This window comes from Pterocles gutturalis, unplaced genomic scaffold (genome assembly GCF_000699245.1).
Source record: "Pterocles gutturalis isolate BGI_N339 unplaced genomic scaffold, ASM69924v1 scaffold14550, whole genome shotgun sequence".
In the NCBI taxonomy this organism is placed as follows: Eukaryota; Metazoa; Chordata; class Aves; order Pterocliformes; family Pteroclidae; genus Pterocles; species Pterocles gutturalis.
This window is the reverse complement of record NW_010141041.1, coordinates 130,935-151,105: the sequence shown is the minus strand read 5'-3', so window position 1 is coordinate 151,105 and position 20,171 is coordinate 130,935. Positions and strand designations below refer to the sequence as shown.

General features: G+C 34.3%; 1 protein-coding gene across 1 annotated transcript in view; it reads left to right on the top strand.

The window, feature by feature from the left end:
* The first annotated feature begins 2,429 nt into the window (after window positions 1-2,429).
* The window catches only part of OPA1 (optic atrophy 1 (autosomal dominant)), a 51,412-nt gene continuing 33,670 nt past the window's right edge, over window positions 2,430-20,171 (top strand). The window contains exons 1-7 of the mRNA XM_010083897.1: window positions 2,430-2,738; window positions 3,035-3,131; window positions 6,236-6,303; window positions 11,421-11,531; window positions 16,162-16,215; window positions 18,487-18,591; window positions 19,547-19,633. Coding sequence (XP_010082199.1) covers window positions 3,056-3,131; window positions 6,236-6,303; window positions 11,421-11,531; window positions 16,162-16,215; window positions 18,487-18,591; window positions 19,547-19,633 — 501 coding nt within the window. The 5' untranslated portion in view covers window positions 2,430-2,738; window positions 3,035-3,055. The remainder of the gene's footprint in view (window positions 2,739-3,034; window positions 3,132-6,235; window positions 6,304-11,420; window positions 11,532-16,161; window positions 16,216-18,486; window positions 18,592-19,546; window positions 19,634-20,171) is intronic.

The window sequence follows — 20,171 nt, the reverse complement described above, 5'->3', positions numbered from 1 at the left end:
CTCTCAACCGGAGATATTCCTCATCCTTCAGCTGCCCCGGGACCTATCGAGCGATGGGCAAGGGAGCTGCGTCTCCCCCATTCCCGCCCTAGGGAATTACAGGCAGCTTTGGGTCCAGGCGTTGTGCCTCCCCAGCAGCTACCCAACGTTGTTCTTGTTTTTGACCGTTCTTAGATATGATTCCAGACCGGAGCGGTGAAACTGGATGGCTTGTAATCTCACAATGTTCCTTGGCAAATTTGGGAGCAACAGTAGGAAAATAAGTGCTGCCTAGTGCTTTTTGTTTGGTTACGTTTTGAAGACTGCTTCACAGTCACGGCTATCAAGTGTATATAACCTGTCTTTGCAGCAGTTTGTCCCAGATGAGGTGGGGATTTGTTGAAACTGAAGCAATATATGTAAAATGTTAGGTATGACTTCCAGGTGGAATGCTTGGTTCTCAATAGTAACAGGCCACTTTTTATTGTTTTACAAGGTGTCTGTAATCCTAGTGGACTGCAAGAGTAATGAGGTTGCAGGCCTGTAATCAGACAGATTCTAATGGCAGAGCTACACATCTGGAAGGTTAATTTTTGTTGTTAAAAACAGCTTTCCAGAGGCTTTAAATTTGTAACTCATGAAACACTTCTTTTAATAGTGTTGTTTTGGCACCCTTTTCAGTCTAACTGCACTGTTCGGTGAATATCTTATGGTGATTTTTTTGTGTGTCAGCATTCATTAGTAGTTTTTAGCAGCAGGAGGAGAGAAAGAATAAGAAAACTGAAGTTATGATATAATGATGTAATACATATTTTTTTAAATGAAACACGGGATTTTATATCTGCAATTAAAGCAGGTAGGGTTTGAAATACGCAATAGGTCTTAAAAGGTAATTCTTGATCAAATTCTTGCCATGAACTCAATGGAACTCAATTTTTCTTCAGTTTAATTATACAGAATGAATGCTCTAAAAGACAGTGCACTTTAAAAGAGCAATCACAGAGAAAAAAATTATATAATATTTAAAAATGCCTTTAACCTAGGTGAAGACTAATGAGAAGTGCCTGCCATAGTATATTCTACCACCACTTGGTCTCTGCTGAAAATATGAAATATCTGCGTAATGTTACTGACTACAAAACAAAATCAATAATGGCCCAGTCATCAGCTTGCTTTGTACAGGCTTAGCACACCCTAATTTGAAAAGCTGTCTTCAAAAGCAGGAATTAAACATTTCTAGTGTTGAGGCACTTTATTTTTTTTATTGCTATGTAGCTTCTTTTTTATTGGTGCTATCTGTGGTTAATTTCTGAGCCTCTTGTAATTCCACGTCAAAGAGGAGAAGTTTGTCACTGCTTTAGGGGTTATTTTGCTCCTGCTTTTTACACTTTCTAGATACTAAGTTTGTTTCTGCAAAGGTACAGCCTTCTGTAAAGCAGAAGGTAAAGTAAAGCAGCAAAGAAAGTAAGCAGCAAGAGGATATGCTTCAAAATCATAGTGACTTTTATAAATGAGGACTTTAATAAGAGAGTTTTTAAGCTTTCTGTTACACTAACGGAAATTGCTAAACAGATCATTGTGAGAATTGGTCATGTAAGAGGTATACATGGAGCTTTATTCCAATTTATGCATGTGCTTTAATATTGGCAAAATTGATAAGGTTCCTGTGTTTTAACATGAGCTTTTCATAGCTGAGCTCTGTTTTCAGAGTCAGATCTTTCAGACTGAAATTTTCATTCTCGCATAAATCTGAATTACTCTATTGAAGTCTTCAACAAACATGGTGCAGCCATGTCCAGAAGTAAGCTTGTCTGTGCATGACCTAAGACAAGACAATAATGCTGTGATCCTAGAGCTGCAGAATATTAGAGAGAAAGGAACTGTAAGATGTCATTAAGTACGTGCCTCAACTCTAAAGGACAATACGCTTTGCCAAAAAAGGACAAATGTATTTTGCAAAGGAGTTTTGTCTGTGTATTGTTTTTTGGAGTTTGAAAATCGTCTACAGATTTAATGTTCTCTAGAAGTTTGTTTTGAATAACAAGACAAGCTGAACTGTCAAGTTTTCTTTTATGTTACAAGTTGATCATAGTCTTCTGTGGACTGTTAGCTTCCGTTTGCCCAGACTGTGTTTTACCACAGACTTGTTACTTGCCTTAATCCAGTGTGGAAGTCAAATTTAATTTATAACAGACTTCATAAATGGTATTTAAGGTTTTATTTCTGTAGTCACTAGAAATGCTATACCCATTAGTGCTATTTACAGCTTTTTATTTTCCTAGTAGCATAGCAGTGATAGCTGGAAATTGTGCATTCAGAATGATGCTCTAATTTATCTATAACCAGATAAAATGTAATGTGAATTGCTTCTAAAGAGGTTATTGAGTTAATGGTGTGTTGAGGAAATCTGTTACTCAGAGTTTCTATTTCTTTCTTTTAGTGTCATCTGCCGGAGTCTGTCAAATAGCAGCTATGGAATAAAAAGAAAATCACCACTTCAAAACTTGCATCTTGCTTCCCGAAGTATACATCATCCCTACTACCCAAGTTCAAAATTTCAAAGACCTCCATTAAGGATATCCCTTCAGCTGTTCTCTTCTCTTAATCGTCTTCCCCTACATAAAACAAAACTTTTAGATGTAAAATATGGATACCAGTCCCACAGGAACTTTTGGCTAGCTAGACTAGCATCAAGGCTTCTCAGACTTCGCTATCTTGTATTAGGATCTGCCATAGGTGGTGGTTATACAGCTAAGAAGGTATTTATCTGTTGAAGCTATTTTGTGCGTTTTGTCTTTGTTGTTTTTATAAGTTTCAGGGCAATAGTTTTTGGTATATCCTTGAAAAGTACAGGATATCGTTACAGGATGATAATAAAGATCAGTGAAAATGGAAAATGGATTGTTTAGTGGACTAGTATAGACTTTAAAAGATACAAGCTGGTGGGTTAGTATGTTTTATATGTAGGTATTACTTTTCAATAGATTGTTCATATGCTTCTCTACGTAACATTCCTTTTTCTATTTCTACTATATTTTTTTCCTTTTTGTATTAGACGTATGATCAGTGGAAGGACATGATGCCAGATCTCGATGAATATAAGTGGATTGTACCTGACTTCATTTGGGAGCTTGATGAACATATTGACTTCGGTATCACAAAAGCTAAAATCCTACTATCTGAAGACTAGCATGTGTACAACTTAAACATAAGGGCGTAGGTCCTCAGTGCTTCTCTCCAGTAGCATCTTTATAGCTGTAGTTTGAGTGAACTTGTATTGTTAGAGTTTGTATGTCTCACCAAGGTATTTGTATCAGTGTGTTTGTAGGAAGAAATTAAGCATTGTTTAGCGTTGATATTCCAAAATTCATCCTTCCATGTGAGAGTGTTCTTGGTACTTTCATATGGCCGTATAATCCCATCATTGAAAGGAGACTTGCAGCATGATCAAGGAGCTTACACAGGTTTTGGTAGTATTATGCACAAAGTTCTTTCTTTCTATATGAATGATACTTAAAATAAAAAACACAAATGTAGATAGATAAGTAAAAGATATGTATGAGTAAAGGACCAATTTAAAATTCAGAATTATGAACCTAACTATCTATGAAATTATCTCAAAGATACAGAAGAAAAGAAAATGCAAAATATATTGTTTTCCTGAACCTGCTGGTCACATTATATTTTTTGCATATTTTCGTCTGAAAGTCAGAAATCTAAAAAAGGAGCACTGAATTACTACTTATATATGCAGGATAGTAAGGTGGTGTTCTTTTTTAAGAAAAAAAGTTTATGGAGATTTCACTACATGTGTGAGCATTGCATAGATAAATGCAGAGACTGAATAACTGAGACAAATGTTTCCTTGTTTTTATTGTTTGTGGATGCTACATTTTTATAGTGCTCTGAAGTTAATTTTTTTAAAGGATTACAAAATTGGCTTATTTATTAATTTGAAAAATAAGCTTTTCTTAAGATGTACAAGATGTGGGTATAGTTGCAGCATCATGTAATTTTAAAACATCCTATGCAAAGTACATGAGAGAATAATGTATGAAGTGTGGTGAAATGAGGCAATAGGTTTTAGAGAGTTTTAAAGTACCAGAGGCAACCAACTTATCAGGAAGTTCAAAGTCTGAAAAAGCAGTTGTGTGTTCAGATATGAAACTTTTCCAACACTGACAGGGGGAGGTGCATGTGGAAAAAAACTTTTAAATTCTTTATTTTAAAAAAAATTTAAAAGCCATGTCCTGAAACAGTTGCTAGGTTTTACAGCCTAAGCCATTTTTGTTCACAAAAATAATAGGAAAAACACCCATACTGATGAGCTGTTCTACTATTCTCCTAGAAAAAATTATCAAAGCCCTTCCTGATGCAGATGACCTCGCTAAACTTCTGCCTGATTTTGACAAGATTGGAGAGAGCTTCGCTTCACTGAAAGGATTTTTTTCTCCTGGTGAGAACAATTTTTCAGCTTAGTTTTAATTTTGAAAACATAAGCTATTACAAGATGAGGTTACAGATATGTCCTTAGACACTAAAAGACAGCAGATCCTGCAAATGCATGCCTTTTCATTGAATATCTCATCTGAAAGTGTTATGGACAAGGTAAGTGCAATTTATTTTTAAAAGCAAGAATTCTAGTAGCAACTAGAGAGAATAAAAATGTGAAATTGAATAGAAAACTAGAATTCTTGTACAACTCTGCACAAACAGAAAACTAGATTGCTTCAGTGAGTCTCAGAAGCTGGACATGTCCAGCTGGAATTTGGAGAAGGTGAGAGTGGCACCAGATAGTAACAGTACTACAGCTGTTACAGGAGAAAATAGTTGGATTGTTAAGAATGATGGTTCTTAATGTTGCAAGTATGTGAAATAAGAGATTTGTAAAAAGGTATTCTTTTGGTTTGAATGATATTTCCATATGGACACAGCTCTAGAAGTACTTGCTTGAAGATTTATCTTAGGGGCTGTGTTTCAAAAGAGTAAGTAGGAATTCCAAATCCTTCACAAAAGTCAATTCAGTGTGTCCAGGTACTAGTTGGCTCAATAATTTTAAGGTTTTGGGAGACTTAAATAAGATGTTTCTCATCAGTGGGCTTGTTAAAACTGAAAATGATTGATTTGATCGTCATACCTGTCTCGCTCTTGAGCACAGCTCAAAACTTCACCCAGTCATTCTTGTAATAAAATGCAAGATTATTCCTATTGTATACCTTAATAATTACCAAACTGCATAAATTTGTATTCATGAAGGATAGTATCTGTGAGGTGTTAGTCATTGCTCTAAGCACCTAAGTAGGGATCAAGTCCAACAGAGTGATAAGTAGATTACAATCTCCTATGTATTTTGGCTGTTTAAAATTTTGTCTGTTTAAAATTGTGGTGTTGTCAACTGGTATTGTGAGATGTCACCTATTATTTGTTCTGATACTCACATGGGCATAGTTGCCATTTATGATTCTGTGGTCCTCCCAATGAGACAAAGATCCCTCATCTTTGTTTTGCATCTTGTTTTGTATGCATAATTTTTGTTTCCCCTCTTCTGCTGGTTTTTCACAGGTTACAATTTGGTTAGTGAAGTCATAGGAGCTTCTGATCTACTTCTGTTGTTAGGTGTGTAAAAGCCCTTTTTACTGCCCTTAACCTGCCTCCTTAAAGCAAACTCATAAAACACTACTACACTAAGAGGAGTGAATATCAATGTAAACATGAATATTTACAGCAATTTAATATTGAATTACAAGTACTTTTCAACTATTTTAAAAATACTTAGATCCTCCCCTGTGAGAATGAGTAGATGAATAGTTGTTATTCCTCTGCCACAGTCCTTAGCAGATGCTTTTTATTTCGGGCCTTTTCCGGAAGCTTGTTTTGAAGACATATGTCGTTACAATATGAAAGAATTTTTTTTTCTCGTTACAGTAATACCAGTGGAATTTGTATTATCCTTTCATATTTATCTGAAAGAATTAGTTTTAAAATGTTTTTCAGAACTTTAATAGTCTGATTGAAGTTGCCTATTCCCTTTCGATATAACTGATTTGAGGCACAAACTAGATATAAAATTTTCAGATGAGTTTTAAACTGAATTTGTTTTTCAATTTGTTAAGGTGAATCTCTTTTTATAGGAACTTCAAAGGTTATTGAATTAATAATTCATAGGAGTTGAAACTTTGGCTTTGTATTTAGTGTAGTTTGAGAATTTTTAAGTGCCTTTTGCATGTTATGATGAGTTCCTGTGATTATGCCCCAGGTTCTCCAGGAGAAACAGCATTCAGAGCTACTGACCAGGGATATGACAATGACAAACAGTACAAGAAGGTAATTACTCTTGCAAAACTGAAAATGTTGTGACAACAGGTAACTTTTTTTAAGTGCTTCAGTAGCTAGTTGCAGATGTTTATTTGAAGCAGCTTGAATAGAATTTATCATTGACAATGATTTGAGTATGTGTTGTTGTTTTTAATGTATAAAAAGTACAATGATAATAAATGTTATGGTGTAAATACAAGACAGTCATAAAAATCTTTAAGAATTGGATTCTTAAACTTGGTTTGTAATAAGAGTGTAATTTTAGGTATTTTGTGTGCATTTGCAGTTTTTCAGGGCATGTTCTCAGTGGTATTTGAGCTTATAGCTTATTACTGAAGTGGGTTGAGGCTCTTATGGTTATTTTCAGACATTTCTGCTTGCAAGCTCATTTCTGTTGACACTTTCACAGTTGTGATTCTTGCTTAAGGATTTCTGCCTTGATAAAGGATACCTATTTCTTAAAGCAGTCTGTCTTTTTACTTTATTTAGGTGAAGTATATATCATGTTTGTTACTATTTTCTGGAAGAAAAATGCTACTGTATATTGATAACTAAAAGTTTGAGTATTTTTTCCTTGAAGTAAAGAAAGTGAAGTTAAATTTTTTTGCTTTCATGAATAGTAATCTTATTTCTATGAAATTCCTAAATTGTAATGTTGCTCATTCTTTAAAGCCTTTTCATTTTTACTACGTATATTTTTTAATTATTTTTTAAAAATTGAAGGAAAACAATAAATATAGGGGAATTTATAAAATATTAAATATTGATTTTTTGCACTTGAAAGTGAACTATAACAGGCTTTTACATAAGACATTTCTGTATATGCAGGCATGTATACATTTATTCTACATTAATTCTGCATGGCGATACGTAGTGAAACCTGTACAAAGCTCGCTTTTTATGATTTCTTTTTCCCTTTGAAACAGTGATGGACTTCTAGTTGAGAAATAAATTTAGCTTGTTGTTTCCTCTTTATCAGCAAACTGTGTATATGTTGTTTTACTTTCTCTTGAGTGATTGCTTAGCACAGGTTTCACTGTTTAAAACAAGAAATACTTTAGTATTGATTTGTGAAGAAATGGCCATCTTAATTTTTTTGTCTTTGATAATGAAATTAACTGTGATTTTTACTGAATACCAGCAACATTGTTAATACTTATTATTCTGATGTTTTTATGGAGGCAGTGACAACTGCATTTTAATATTGTGAACAAAACTTTGCTATGGTACAGAAAACATAAGCCCATATTAAACCAGTATGATTTAGAAAATTTAGTCTGGTGTACTGATTTTTTATTATTCTAATTATATCTGATATATTACACTTAAACTGTTGGTTTGATAATTAATATGGTAAATTTTGGTCATAATATTTCAGGTAAGGAACATAAGAATACCTAACAAAGCATGATCACTTAGTTTGTTGGCAAGCAAAATCATATTTTGAAGACAATGGGTTAGATGGCCTTTTTTCAATCAGTGCTTTCCACTGTCAATAATACTAGTTTAAGAACTGGGATTGTATGGGTGCATAAAGTGCTGTAGCATGATATTAAATGTCTGAGCTGTTTTTCCTTGTTTCATTGTGAAAAGATGAGTAACAGGTAAAGGAATTTAGGCATTTCTCATTTGGAGGAAGGTTCTGTAGAACTGTTACTGGACCTGGCCCTCTGATGGGTCTCTCAAAACTTCTGTAGGATGAGTGAGAAACCATTTAGTTTGCAAGATAAGTTTGAGAGAGTGGACGGTAGACTGTGCTGCTTCTTGCCAGCTAATGTGTTTATCTCATAATCTCTCATTTAATACAAAAGGTACAATTTTTTGAGAAGAGTGAGATTAAAGTTACTGAAATGCTTAGATAAGTGATTAAAATAAGTGGAGTTTCAATCTGTTTCTGCTTGGATTAAATAAGAAATTTTCCTCTTGGAGAAAGAGAAGATAGTTATAAAAGCTATAGTGTCGTAAAATATTTTATTGTTTTGCATTCGTGCAACTAGTTCAGGCTTGCACTTGAAATGTCAGTGTTAACTTCTTAGAAACTTATCTTGCGCTATTGTCAGTCTCCAAAAAAAAATTTCCTAAAGAGTTTCAGCTTCCCATTAAAGCAAGCAAATTCCAAAGCTTAGCCCAGTTTCTAAAGAAAATCCATAGTGGTTATAGCTGTGATGAGGTGGGTGTGAAAAATATGACTCAAATGTTGTTTTGGGGCTTAGAAGCCAGATAAAGAAATAATTCAAAACCAACCACACAGCCCTTTCTCTGCCTTCGGTACTTTTATAAAATCTCATGCCTTGGAGAGCCTGATTAACTGTTGATTTGGCAGTGCATAGACTGCCTTGCTCAGCCAGCACAAGGTCACTTTCAGTCGGTGTAAGAAGCAGCACAGCAATTCTACAGCTCTTCACTACAGCTACTGCTGGAGAGTGAACAGGCCTTAGTAAGGAATATTGCTTGACTGATCTTTTTTTCGTTAACATTCTCATTTGTTTCATTCTTTCTTGCAAGTTACGTAATAAAGTTTCCATAATTTTCTGTTTTGTATTTATAGCACTGTTATATTCCCAACTTAATTCACAATTTCATGTTACAGGTAATCTGGATAAAACTGAGTTTCAATTTTATTCAAATTTTTGTTTATTCAAATTTGTAGAAATTTTATTCAAATTCTTAGAAATTGATCTCTTTACCTCCTCATCATTTTCACCCTTTTACATCCCTCAGCATTTAATTATTTTTCCTGCAAGGACTTCTTGTGGCTCGGTGTTTCTCATGAACAGCCACACTGAAGTCAGTGGGAAGCAGGGAAAGGAGTCAAGACATGCAAAATAGAGGGTTTTGGTTGCTCATGAAAATGGGACATAACTATTTTCGTCATAAGAAACTTTTAAATTAAAGAGATAGTCATACTCAGCTGACGTACAGCATATTGACTTTTAATGGAAAATATTTTTTTAAGCATATGCAGCACTTGTTTTGCCTTGTTTTATTTATTGTCTACCCAGATTTTCATGATGATTTTGCAGGTTTTGTGCCACTGTGTTTGTCAACTAGTGTTATTGCCCTTTACATTGTTTCTTTGATAATGAAAATAAATAACATAATGATTGTAAACAATTTAGGTTTTGAAATCCTATTAATTGATCAATGTTGATTTTTCTAGATACTGTTTAAAATAAATACAGTTTTGATGTATATATATACAGAATGATTGCGGTTGGGTTTTTTTATTTTTTTGGGGGGGTGGGGGGGAGGAGTGTGGAGCAGTGGTAATGTCTAATGCCAGAGGTGTAAATGTTTGTTTGTGTCCTGGTTCATACCAGCCTGAGTGTTGTGTGTATAGTTCTGTGCTAGTTAAGGTTCTTGATATAGGTTTGAATTAAAATATATATATCTCTATATAAAGTAAGAAATTGAAAATAAAAGAAATAAGCTTATTGACTGATATATACAAAGAAGAGAGTGTTATTGAGAAGCCTTTAAAATCACTGGATTTTTTTACTTGACTATTTTATTAAATGGGGTAACAGTATTTGAAAAGGGCTTCTTGTACTTTGCTGCAGAGTAACAGTCACATGGACCAGATATCTTAGAAAGTAATTGCACCTTAAATAGTTAGATTGGGTGACTTCATGAGTGTTACAGTGCGTGTTTAAATGCTAAAAGGCCTTTATGGCAGGCTTTCTTCAGCATTTTTTCTTGTATCTTCTCAACCTGCAGCATAATTTTTAAAGGGACTGTGTCAGGTCATGTTCCTTGTTTGTGAAATGGCAAAGTACTGTTATTTTGCCTCTAATAACATGTATAGCCGTGAGGCTATCTCTCCTTGCTGCTGTACAGAAATGAAATCTCTTGTTTTGACTGATTTCTTGCCACAGTTCTAATGCATTTGCTAGTCTGGCAATACAGAAATTAATTAAATCTTAAAATGGTTCCGTAAAATACAAATGTGAAGATTTTTCTATTCTTGAAATGTTATACAAATCACTCTGGCAAATATTTATTTTTGATTATTTTATTGTCTCCTTTTATCCATTCTCTCCTGTGTTTTTTATCCTTGTGTGTACATGCCTGTGTGTCTGTTTCATGCAACAAATGTATAACTTTATGGTAGATGTCTTGAATTCTTACACCAAAGTTCTATTTCAGATTTGTTTTGATTCCTGTAGTGCATTTTTGAAACCTTTTATTTCACTGAATGTTTCCTTAGAAGATGTAATATTTTTTTAAAGAGCTTTAGTTAAATTGTTCATTACTACTTCTGTCTGTGTTCTCTTAAATGAATTGTGCATAAATTTCCGATAGATGCTGGCATAGTATCTCTAAAGCAATTTTGAAAGACAGCTTACCATTATGAGAATATTTGGTGTGGAGGGAGAAGAGAAGAAAACTAAGCTTCTTGGAAATTGAATAAGTAAAGGAATAAGCATGAAGTTGCAGGGATTTTGAAGTGATCAAGAAGGATTATGACAGCATGAATTTTAACTGCAGTGTATTACAGAAGTGGAGGGGGGGGCTTTTTCTTTCTTTATCGTCTAGAAACTATTTTGCTTCTCCTAGTTTGAAAGTTAAGTAGCAGGCAAAATCGTCTTTCTGTAAACTGTATGCATTGCTGAGAATAAGAACAGAATGTGAACATGAAATGAAATGGGGTGAATGAATGTTACTGACAAAGTTGAGCCTGTTAGCTGGTGTGCACAACTTTGTGGAGAATACCCAAAACATTAGCTTTAAATACTTGCGTGATTAGGTTATGAAAAATTGCTGATACTTAAGAACTTGTGGTATGAATAATTGCAATTAAATCCTGAAACTTTTGAAAATATTTTAAAGCTAGGATAGTGATTTTTTTTTTAAAGATTCAGATGGTTAGTTAAAGTTGAATATGGTTATAAAATGTGGCTAAATGTTTATTGTTTTGTTCTACCTGGATTTGCAAAATGTGTGGTTTTGCTGCTATATTCACTCCCAGCTAGCTAGCAAGAGATCTTTCTAATGAAATTTCACTTTTGTTTGAGCTGACCCATTCATACCTGTTTTTCATCTGTCTTTGTCATGCCCTTTGGTTTAACTTTGTTCTCCTTACACCCCAAATTTTTCCTCTCCTTTTTATTATAAACTCATGGCAGGGCCTGCTTGGTGAACTCATTCTGTTACAACAACAAATCCAGCAGCACGAAGAGGAAGCACGCAGAGCCGCCGGCCAATATAACATGGGCTCTTCCCAGCACAAGCGAAAGGTGATGGCTTAAGGGACAGTATGTACTGTATTCACACTAATCAAATTCTTCAGCCTTCTGCATTTGAGCTTGAAAAATCTAAACTAATTCAATCATGGGCCCAAATAATTATTACAACCAACTTCACTACAGGTGTATAGTCCTGTTTCAGTTTAACCAAGTTGCATTTAAAGCATGGAGTTAAAAGCAGAACAGGTACTTTGTGTCACTTCAAAATTGTATGTTCTCTGCCTCTATAAAAACTGTTATTTAAAGTTCATACATTAAAAATGTGTTTAAGGAAAGTACATGAATGATTGTCAAATCTGTTTTCTCTACTGTTGCTTGCTTACTGTAGTTCTGTCTTGTAAGAGTGCAGCTATGTACAGGAAATATACCTCTGGGAACATTTTTTCCTCCTTTATACTGTTACCAGTTTGGAAATGACAGCAGCTCCTTAGAAACAATTTTGCATGTACAATTAAATACTGCTGTTATAACAGTCTCTACTGTATATTCATCCAAGGTGTTCCTTTGTCTGTTTTCCTTTCTAAAGCACAGTTTATACTGATACGTTGTGGTTGTTGAGCATCTGCACGTAACTTTCCTTACTGAGTTTAAGCTCTGATAATTTTATTCATTATTATATGGCTGAGATGAATTGGAAATGCTTCTTAAATTGGGATATTTTAGTTGTCTAATCTGTTACAACCCGTAATTTGTAGCCACATTGCTTTGTTGGCTGCTTCTGTTTTCAAATAATTTTTCCGATTACTCATATTTTTCAACAGCCTTGGAATTGAGCACTGGATACAGAGCTTAACCTTCTGTACATCTGAAGATAACTCTCACAGAAAGAGGAACACAGTAAATGTGGATTAAACTTTTAGACGTAGTTGCACAGCTGCAATTGTGCTTTTTAGTCTGGCAACACAGTAAATTACTTTGTTCTCTGAAACTAAAGTAGCATTTTAAATTTAAGTATTTTACTTTCTTGCCGTGTTATTTTTTATGGTTTAGAGTTACAACCTCTGGCTGCTCTAAACTGTTAATCTTCCTTTAATTTAAAAAAAAAGATGATGAAAGGCAATTTTTCCTCATATTTAATTTTTCAAATGTGTTTAGTTAATATTCTGTCTTGATTTAAAACAACACTGATATATTCTGTCCTCAGTTTTGAATCTAGGCATTGTATAACAAATTATAATTGAAATGCAATTATTTGAAATTATTTTATCTCAAAAGGTGTCCTACAAATGTCCTCATATTCATTACCTTCCAAATGTGTATTTTAGTAGAAAAGATGTTTTCTTTGGTCTAAATACTCTCTATTTGTTCAGTTACTCTTTTTTAATAAAGAGAACTCCTCCAGCCTCTCTCAGATTGTATACAGTTTATTGAGAGAGCTGGAGTATGGAATAGTAGCTTGGTTTTTACAATAAGTATATGAAAATGTAAAAATTACTGGAAAGGCAATACAATAATTGATATATAAAAATGTATCAGCCTAATAAACACAATCAGGAGGGAAAATGAGCATGATACTACATTTGTTTCTGGTTGAAATTCTACCTGGTCAGTACTTTCTTGCAACTAATTCTGCAGTTCCGGAGCTGTGAAATAGCTGCAAGGGCTGTCTTTGTTATCCTGTCCTCCAAGACAGGTGCTCTGTCTTTTCTGATTGTTGGAAGTCTAACTGCTCCTGCATATGAAAAGTTTTAGTTCAGCATTCAAGTGTGCTGTTTGGTATACATGCCTAATGACAAGGAAGGTGTCTGTCACACTAATCCTTTTGCTTGAAACAAATTGAAAGAGGTGGTAAGCTATTTAATATCTTTAATTTATATCATCATATCAAGATTCCAGTCATTGATCCAAATTCTCCTTTGGAAGAAGAAATTGAAATAAGTCATTGCATGCCCTTTCGACAGGGCATAAACTAACCTTGTTTATTTTTTAACTCAGTTTGCTTGTTTGCCTGTCTACTAGAGAATGTGATCGTTTCATTTCCATTATTGGAAGTTCTGTTGCACAATTTACTTGCACATTTTCCATTTTAATTTAATTACTCAATATTAAATTTATTTCAGTTGTAAATTGAATAATAGTAAGAACCATCTCACAATCAGGAGAGGGTATTAAAAAAATGTAATTGTTTCCTGGTGATTTTTTTTTTTTGGTCAGCCTTTTGATAAATATTTAGCAGTGTAATTGATTGGTCTTGTGTAGCTGCACTGTGCATGGCTTCTTCTTATATGCATTTTGTCTGGGCCTTGATATTTTCGCTTATATTACTAGAAATCTGTTCTACAGTTCTTCTGTAGATGATCAGTTCAGAATTATTTGTAGTCTTATCAAAGAATATACAAAACCAGTAACTGTGGTTTCAAAGGTACTGAATTTTCAGAGGCACATCCTTATTTTATGAAATGTGTGACAAAGGTTGCTGGAAAGCAACTCCTGTGCAAAATGAGTAACTCTATAAGGAGCTTCTGGTTATCTTAGTATACAGGTAGACATCTCAGTAAACATCTTTGTGTGCAGGAACTCTTGATTAAAAATGGCCCTACAGTTTTCTTTTCTCATAACTCTTTATGGTGGCAATGGGGAAAGAAGAATGCATCTTGATGTACAAACCATGCTGAACTGGATTAAACAAGTATGGATGTGCCTATATAGAGATATTTTAATAGTTGGGTTTTTGTGTGAGGAGAAATCATAGATTAGTCATATGTGACTGTTAGTACTTCAGATTGTTATGATAGTTTTACCTTTCGTTGGCAACTTAAAAAATTTTAACAATATTTTCAATTACATGTTCAAAATAGCGTATGTACTAACTGCAGCTAAAAGTTCAAAGCACACCTGAACCGAATGCTGAAGCATATACATTGTTCTACACCTATTTGCTATTTTTGATGTACCTTACCTAATTGTCCTTGTTGGAATTAATCATCTAGCGCTAGATAATTCTTTGCTTCTTGCAATATTTTTTACTTATTGTATTTGACATAAGTATACTGTACATAAAGGACAGATCTCATGTGATTAGAGGTAATCTGTCTACAAGTCTGTACTTCAGAGATGCATCCAGTCCCCAGAAGTACCTGGTGGAACAGCTTGCTTAAGAGCAGAGGAGTGGGGGAAATATTAACTGCTTCAAAAATCTGCACCATGTGGAAACACTTTTGTTTTCTTTTTCTTTATTTTCTTACTTCTTCTGACTGTCCACACTATTCTCTTTGCTCTTCTATTTTTATTTTCCTCATTTGTCTCTGAGGTGTTTAAAGTGTGTATATGTAAATGTTTATTACATGTACCATGCTGTGGCTGCACACATCAAATTGCCCATGCGCTCAACTAACCCTGTTTCTGATGTGCTTTTGCTATTACTGAACTAATTAACAGAAATTAAAAGGAATTCGATTTGCAGCACTTCCTCTTTGTTTATCAGTAAGAAAATAATTGGACACAGATGGAAATGTCAGCTTGGATTGCTTTCTGTAAAGTGCAGACACAATCCTGTATGTTACAGATTTAATAGCTAAATAATATCAATCACTGTGTATAACTGGAAATTTTTTTTTGTTTAATCTGTAACAACTGGTGTGAAGTTATAGTGACTAAATCTATTTGTGTCTAAATCCCAGCTGTCCTCTGCGTGTTAGATAATATGCTCTTTCTGATTGAAGCTAACTTGAATTGTAAATGTAATGAGCTTTATTACATGTGCTTTATTTGAATATTGAAGCTTTTACTTATATCACTCTTTCAGTAATTGTTTCAATAATAATTTTTTCTAAATTTTTCATCAGTCAACCATTAGGTTTTATGTTCTTTGTAAATATTTACATCATATGAATTTGTATTGCACCGCTTATGCCTTTGTGTTATTAAAAATGGATTGTTTTGAGCAACTGTTTATTACATCTTGATGAACCTATTTTAAGAGTATTTGACTATGAATCGCTCTAATTGCCTGATCTTATTACATATATGCCTTGACCTTCAAAATGTTTCATGTTATAACATCATATTTTTTCCACTTTTTAATGTAATTTAAATAATTTCTAAATAACCCTTCAAGACTGTCCTGACCAATTACAATGTGTTAAGTTGCCTGTGTATGTTTAGAATTATAATTCTGAAAAACAAATATGAAATAAGAAGCTCCATGAATCTTCAGAAATAGTGAATACCTCCCTGAAAGTAGTTTGGGCAGCAAGCAGGTGTTTTAGTGATTGTATCCCATTAAGAACATGTTAATTCAGGAAATGAATGTATGAGATCCTGAGAGTTTGACCACTAAAATTCCATTTAGGGCAGTGACTGAAGAAAAAAAAACAACTCTGAGCACCACATACAGTTTTGCTTTTCCCTAAGTGCACTTTACTGATATTAAGTCTTGAAGGGTTAATTTTTGCATTTGCATGCAGTGAAGTTTAGGCATTTTTTATTGTGAACCTCCTGCTGCAGATGGAACTTTCCATCAGTGTTAAATCTCAAATGCTAATTTAAGAGTTTTACTTGCTTTAAAATGCATGTAAAGTCAATTTTCTTATGTGGAATGAAGCTTTCCGTTTGTGATTTGGTTACTTGAAGGGGATAAACTAAACAATGTGCTGGTAGCCATGATTATTTTTCTTTACAGGTTTCTGACAAAGAGAAGATTGATCAACTTCAAGAAGAACTTTTGCGCACTCAGGTAACTTTTCTGTGTTACTGATGTCTTAAGTAGAGATTTATGTGCAGCAGGCTTAGATTTACTAGACAAACGCACACCTGAAATATGAGATATTTGGGAAAAATACAGTGCTTTTTTAGATCTTTGTGTTTATCAATACAGAGTAGACTGTGGTGGCACAGACCAAAGGTCAGTCTGGTCTGTTCCTTCTCTGGCAGTGACTGACAGAATGCAAGGTGGGAGTGTAAGAATAGGGCAAATGTGTAATCATACTTTCCCAAAATACCTTCCTGGCCTTCAGTGCTCTGTATTCCTGAAATGTAAAGTTAGACCAAGAGTGTTAGGTAAATACAATGGTGACATTCTAGTTTTTAACTTATTATGCATGCTAACTTTACTCCAAATATTCTACTCTTCTCTTTTATAACTTCAGTGCTACTAAATATATCTGTGATATCTTGTATGTTTAAATGGGACATTTGTTGCAGAAAGGAAATTACTTATTAAGGAGTTACATTTCAGAACCTTAATCTGCAAAATGTTCTTTCTAGTAAAGTAAAGAAGCTTTTAAGTGCATTTGCTGACCAAATATCTGAGGTCTACGAGGAAAAATAAACATCGTATGGAATATGTGGGGTGAGATATTCAGATTATAGTAAAGTGGCATTCAGGAGAACCAAAGTATCTCTTTTTGATTTCTTCCATCAAGAAAAATAATTGCGGTTACAATGCTAGAGTTGTATATAAGCCATGCAGCGAAGCATTAGGCTGTTCTTTCATTTAAAGCTGTTTCTATGGTTGGACTATTAGTAATTAAAATTGCTATAGGCAGATTAAAAGCTTTTTCTCTACCCTCTCTTTGGGACTTAAAAGAACACTTAATCCCTTTAAGAAACTGAAGAGGATGGTGCTGTTCAGAGTGATGTCCTTTGGAAAAAAAAAGTGAAAATTTGAACAATAATGACAGCTGTTAGTAGGATTTCTTAGTATACATTTCTAAAAACATTGCTTCACAAAACCCAAGCCACTTTCAATTTATGAATGTCTTCCATCTAGTTCAGTTGTTGTAATTTAATATGGTCTGAGAACAGATGTGCTTTTTGCAGGTGAAATCCTGTTTTCATTATTTCCTACATTACTTCCATTAAAGAGAAGCCTGCTTTATTTGCTGGCAAAAAAGGAAAAGATCTGCAGAGATAAGCTTTAGGGTCACAGCTCTTCAAACTGGCCTTTTAAAAACTGTACCACCTAAGTTCAGAGGACCTAGGAATTCAATAATAGATTTTGGAAAGCTCACTTTTTAGTATAAATTTCTGTATACCCTGAATGCTTACATGTTACCCTTACATAAAACTTGTACTTAAAACCTGACAAAGTTAAAATAGTAATAATTCTAATATCTTCAGTCAAGGATGAAAGTGTATAGGGGCATTAATTATTTAAGAACAAAGTCAAAAAAATAAAAACATTTTCGCATTTTCTGAAATCTGGTCTTGCATTCAGTAGCTAATTAAAGAATTGCCTGCGTCAGCAGAACTGAGGAGCATTTCCAACCCTTCTGGAGGGTTAGCTTTCCTAATATTGGGCAATCCAGTGTGCAACTGCAGATCTGGAACCTTGATTCTTCAGCTATATGACTTAAAATTCTTGTTCAGACAGCAGCACTTTTTCCTCCTTGTGTGTGTTGCCTTCCAACAAACTTAGGAAGGGTTTCAAATATTATACCTCAATGGGGCTTTTCAGTGCAAATGTGGCTTAGCTGGAACTCCTTCCTGTCTCATTAATTGACTTGAACTTCACCAAATCTCATTCCAACAAAGTTTTAATCTCCTTAATTAGCAAGGCAGAACTAGTTATTTTTAAGCTAGACATTTTTTCAGTGTTGATGCATATGAGTTATATTAGTTGTTACTTTGGTTTGCTTGCTTACTTTTTTAAGTTAATGTACAATTAATCTTTTGTTTCATCTGTAGGCTTCTAAATTGACTTTCTTTGTCTCAGACAAATTATTTTGATATACTTGTTAAGGTGCTTGAAGATTGATTTATGTATCCCCCACTCTGAACGTTGTGATCTTACTAAAGTTTTTGAAGCGAAGATGTGTTGCCAGAAAAATTTCTAACAGTCTTCTCTTGATGGCCTTGTATTTTTATAAACTGTAGTGATTATAAAGGTTTCTGTATTTCTGAAAGACTTGCCCCAAGGATAATATATTTTTAATAGGTGAAACTTTGCTCATGTGAGTGTACTATTGTCATAATTTCCAGAGTATATTTTACTACTGTTTTGTAGCTCAAATACCAAAGAATGCTTGAGCGACTAGAGAAGGAGAACAAAGAATTAAGAAAATTGGTACTGCAAAGAGATGACAAGGGAATTCATCAGAGGAAATTAAAGGTACTTACATGTTACAAATAAGCATAGAAATATAATTATGCCATATTTTCCATTATACTATTCTAAATTGTATTTGTTAATTAATATATGAACTTTTAACATTTAACTTTGTAAGATATCTGTGCTAATTTAACTATGTAACTTTTGAAAATGGCTTCAGTTGAAGAGCCCAAAAGGGTTACCAGGTCTAACTAAATGACTTAAGTAAGTGGGGAAATGTGGACTGGATTTTTTTATGTAGCTTCACTGTATTTGCTAATGAGTGTGCTTCCAACACTTCTTGAGTCTGATACCTTTGTGCTTTGTCATGGGTCTTACAGAGTTTGGTAGGAATACAGTTACAGGGTCAGGAAACGTGTTTTGACAGCCCTATATAAATCCACAGAGATTGAACTAAGTGTGCTTTTGCTTTTGTCTGCCAACATCCTGAGCATTCTAAACATGAACGTTTTCTGCCTCTCTCTGCATCACTTGCTGACTGGCATGGATCTTCCTCTTTTCTCTGTGAACTGGAAGATAAGGAGTTGGTATTTTTACAGAATTAGATTGATAACTCTGTACTTTTCTTAATGGTTAATGTTCATCGAGCTGAAAATGTAATTCTAGGTGTTTAATGGAAGAAACTTAATTCAGCTTCTTAACTTGGGAACTGTGAAGTCTGAGTGCTCTTGTTCTCTTGTACTGTACATAAGAGCTCTCATTTTGCTCTTTTAGCAACATGCAGCTGAAGTATTTTCATCTACAGAAGGCAAGGGATGACTTTACTTGGTATTGTACTTCATAAAACAAAGATCTCTGCTGCCATATAGACAGTTTAGTTTTCAAACCCTCAGGAGAGAATAAACACCTTTTTACAGATGAGTTACAGGATATACAGGTGAAGTAGTCTGAAACCCAATTTTTCTTCTGTTAATTGGCTGTGTTTTCTCTCTGTATTTGTTTGGTTTTTTTGTAGAAATCCTTGATTGATATGTATTCTGAAGTACTTGACATCCTGTCTGATTATGATGCCAGTTATAACACTCAAGATCACCTACCTCGAGTAAGTAGTTAAAGAATTCAGGGCTTTTTACTGAAACACCAGTCTTAAATTGAATAGAATATTTAATTATATTTCAGAATAATCCAGAGCTAGTACTATATTATTTTTCTTGTAACTCCAGGGTTTTTGTTTAAGACATGTTCTCCATTTTACAAGGGAATTTTGAGAGTAACCAGTGTAACTGTGTTACATCTCTCTTGGCTTGTAGATAAAACCCCATCTAGATTCAGATATTGGTGCTGTGCTCAGCCTTTCATTTTAAATGGTTTCAGTCAGGGCACCCCGGCCTTCTCAGCAGTGTCAAATGACTGTTTCCCAGTATGTACCAGCGGAGCTCAGAAGGTAAGGTGCCCTGGCTAACTCCCCATAGTAATGCTGCTGTTGGAGGGGGGAGCATGAGAGGGGGTCTGGCTAGCCTGACTGCTGGTGTCAGGGAGAGCCAGGAATGCTTCCTGCTTGCACAGCCACCTGTAGCACTGGTGGCTTCTGTAGGAAGCCAGTAAAATGGGAAAGTGACAGCAACAGTTTTTGTCTAAAC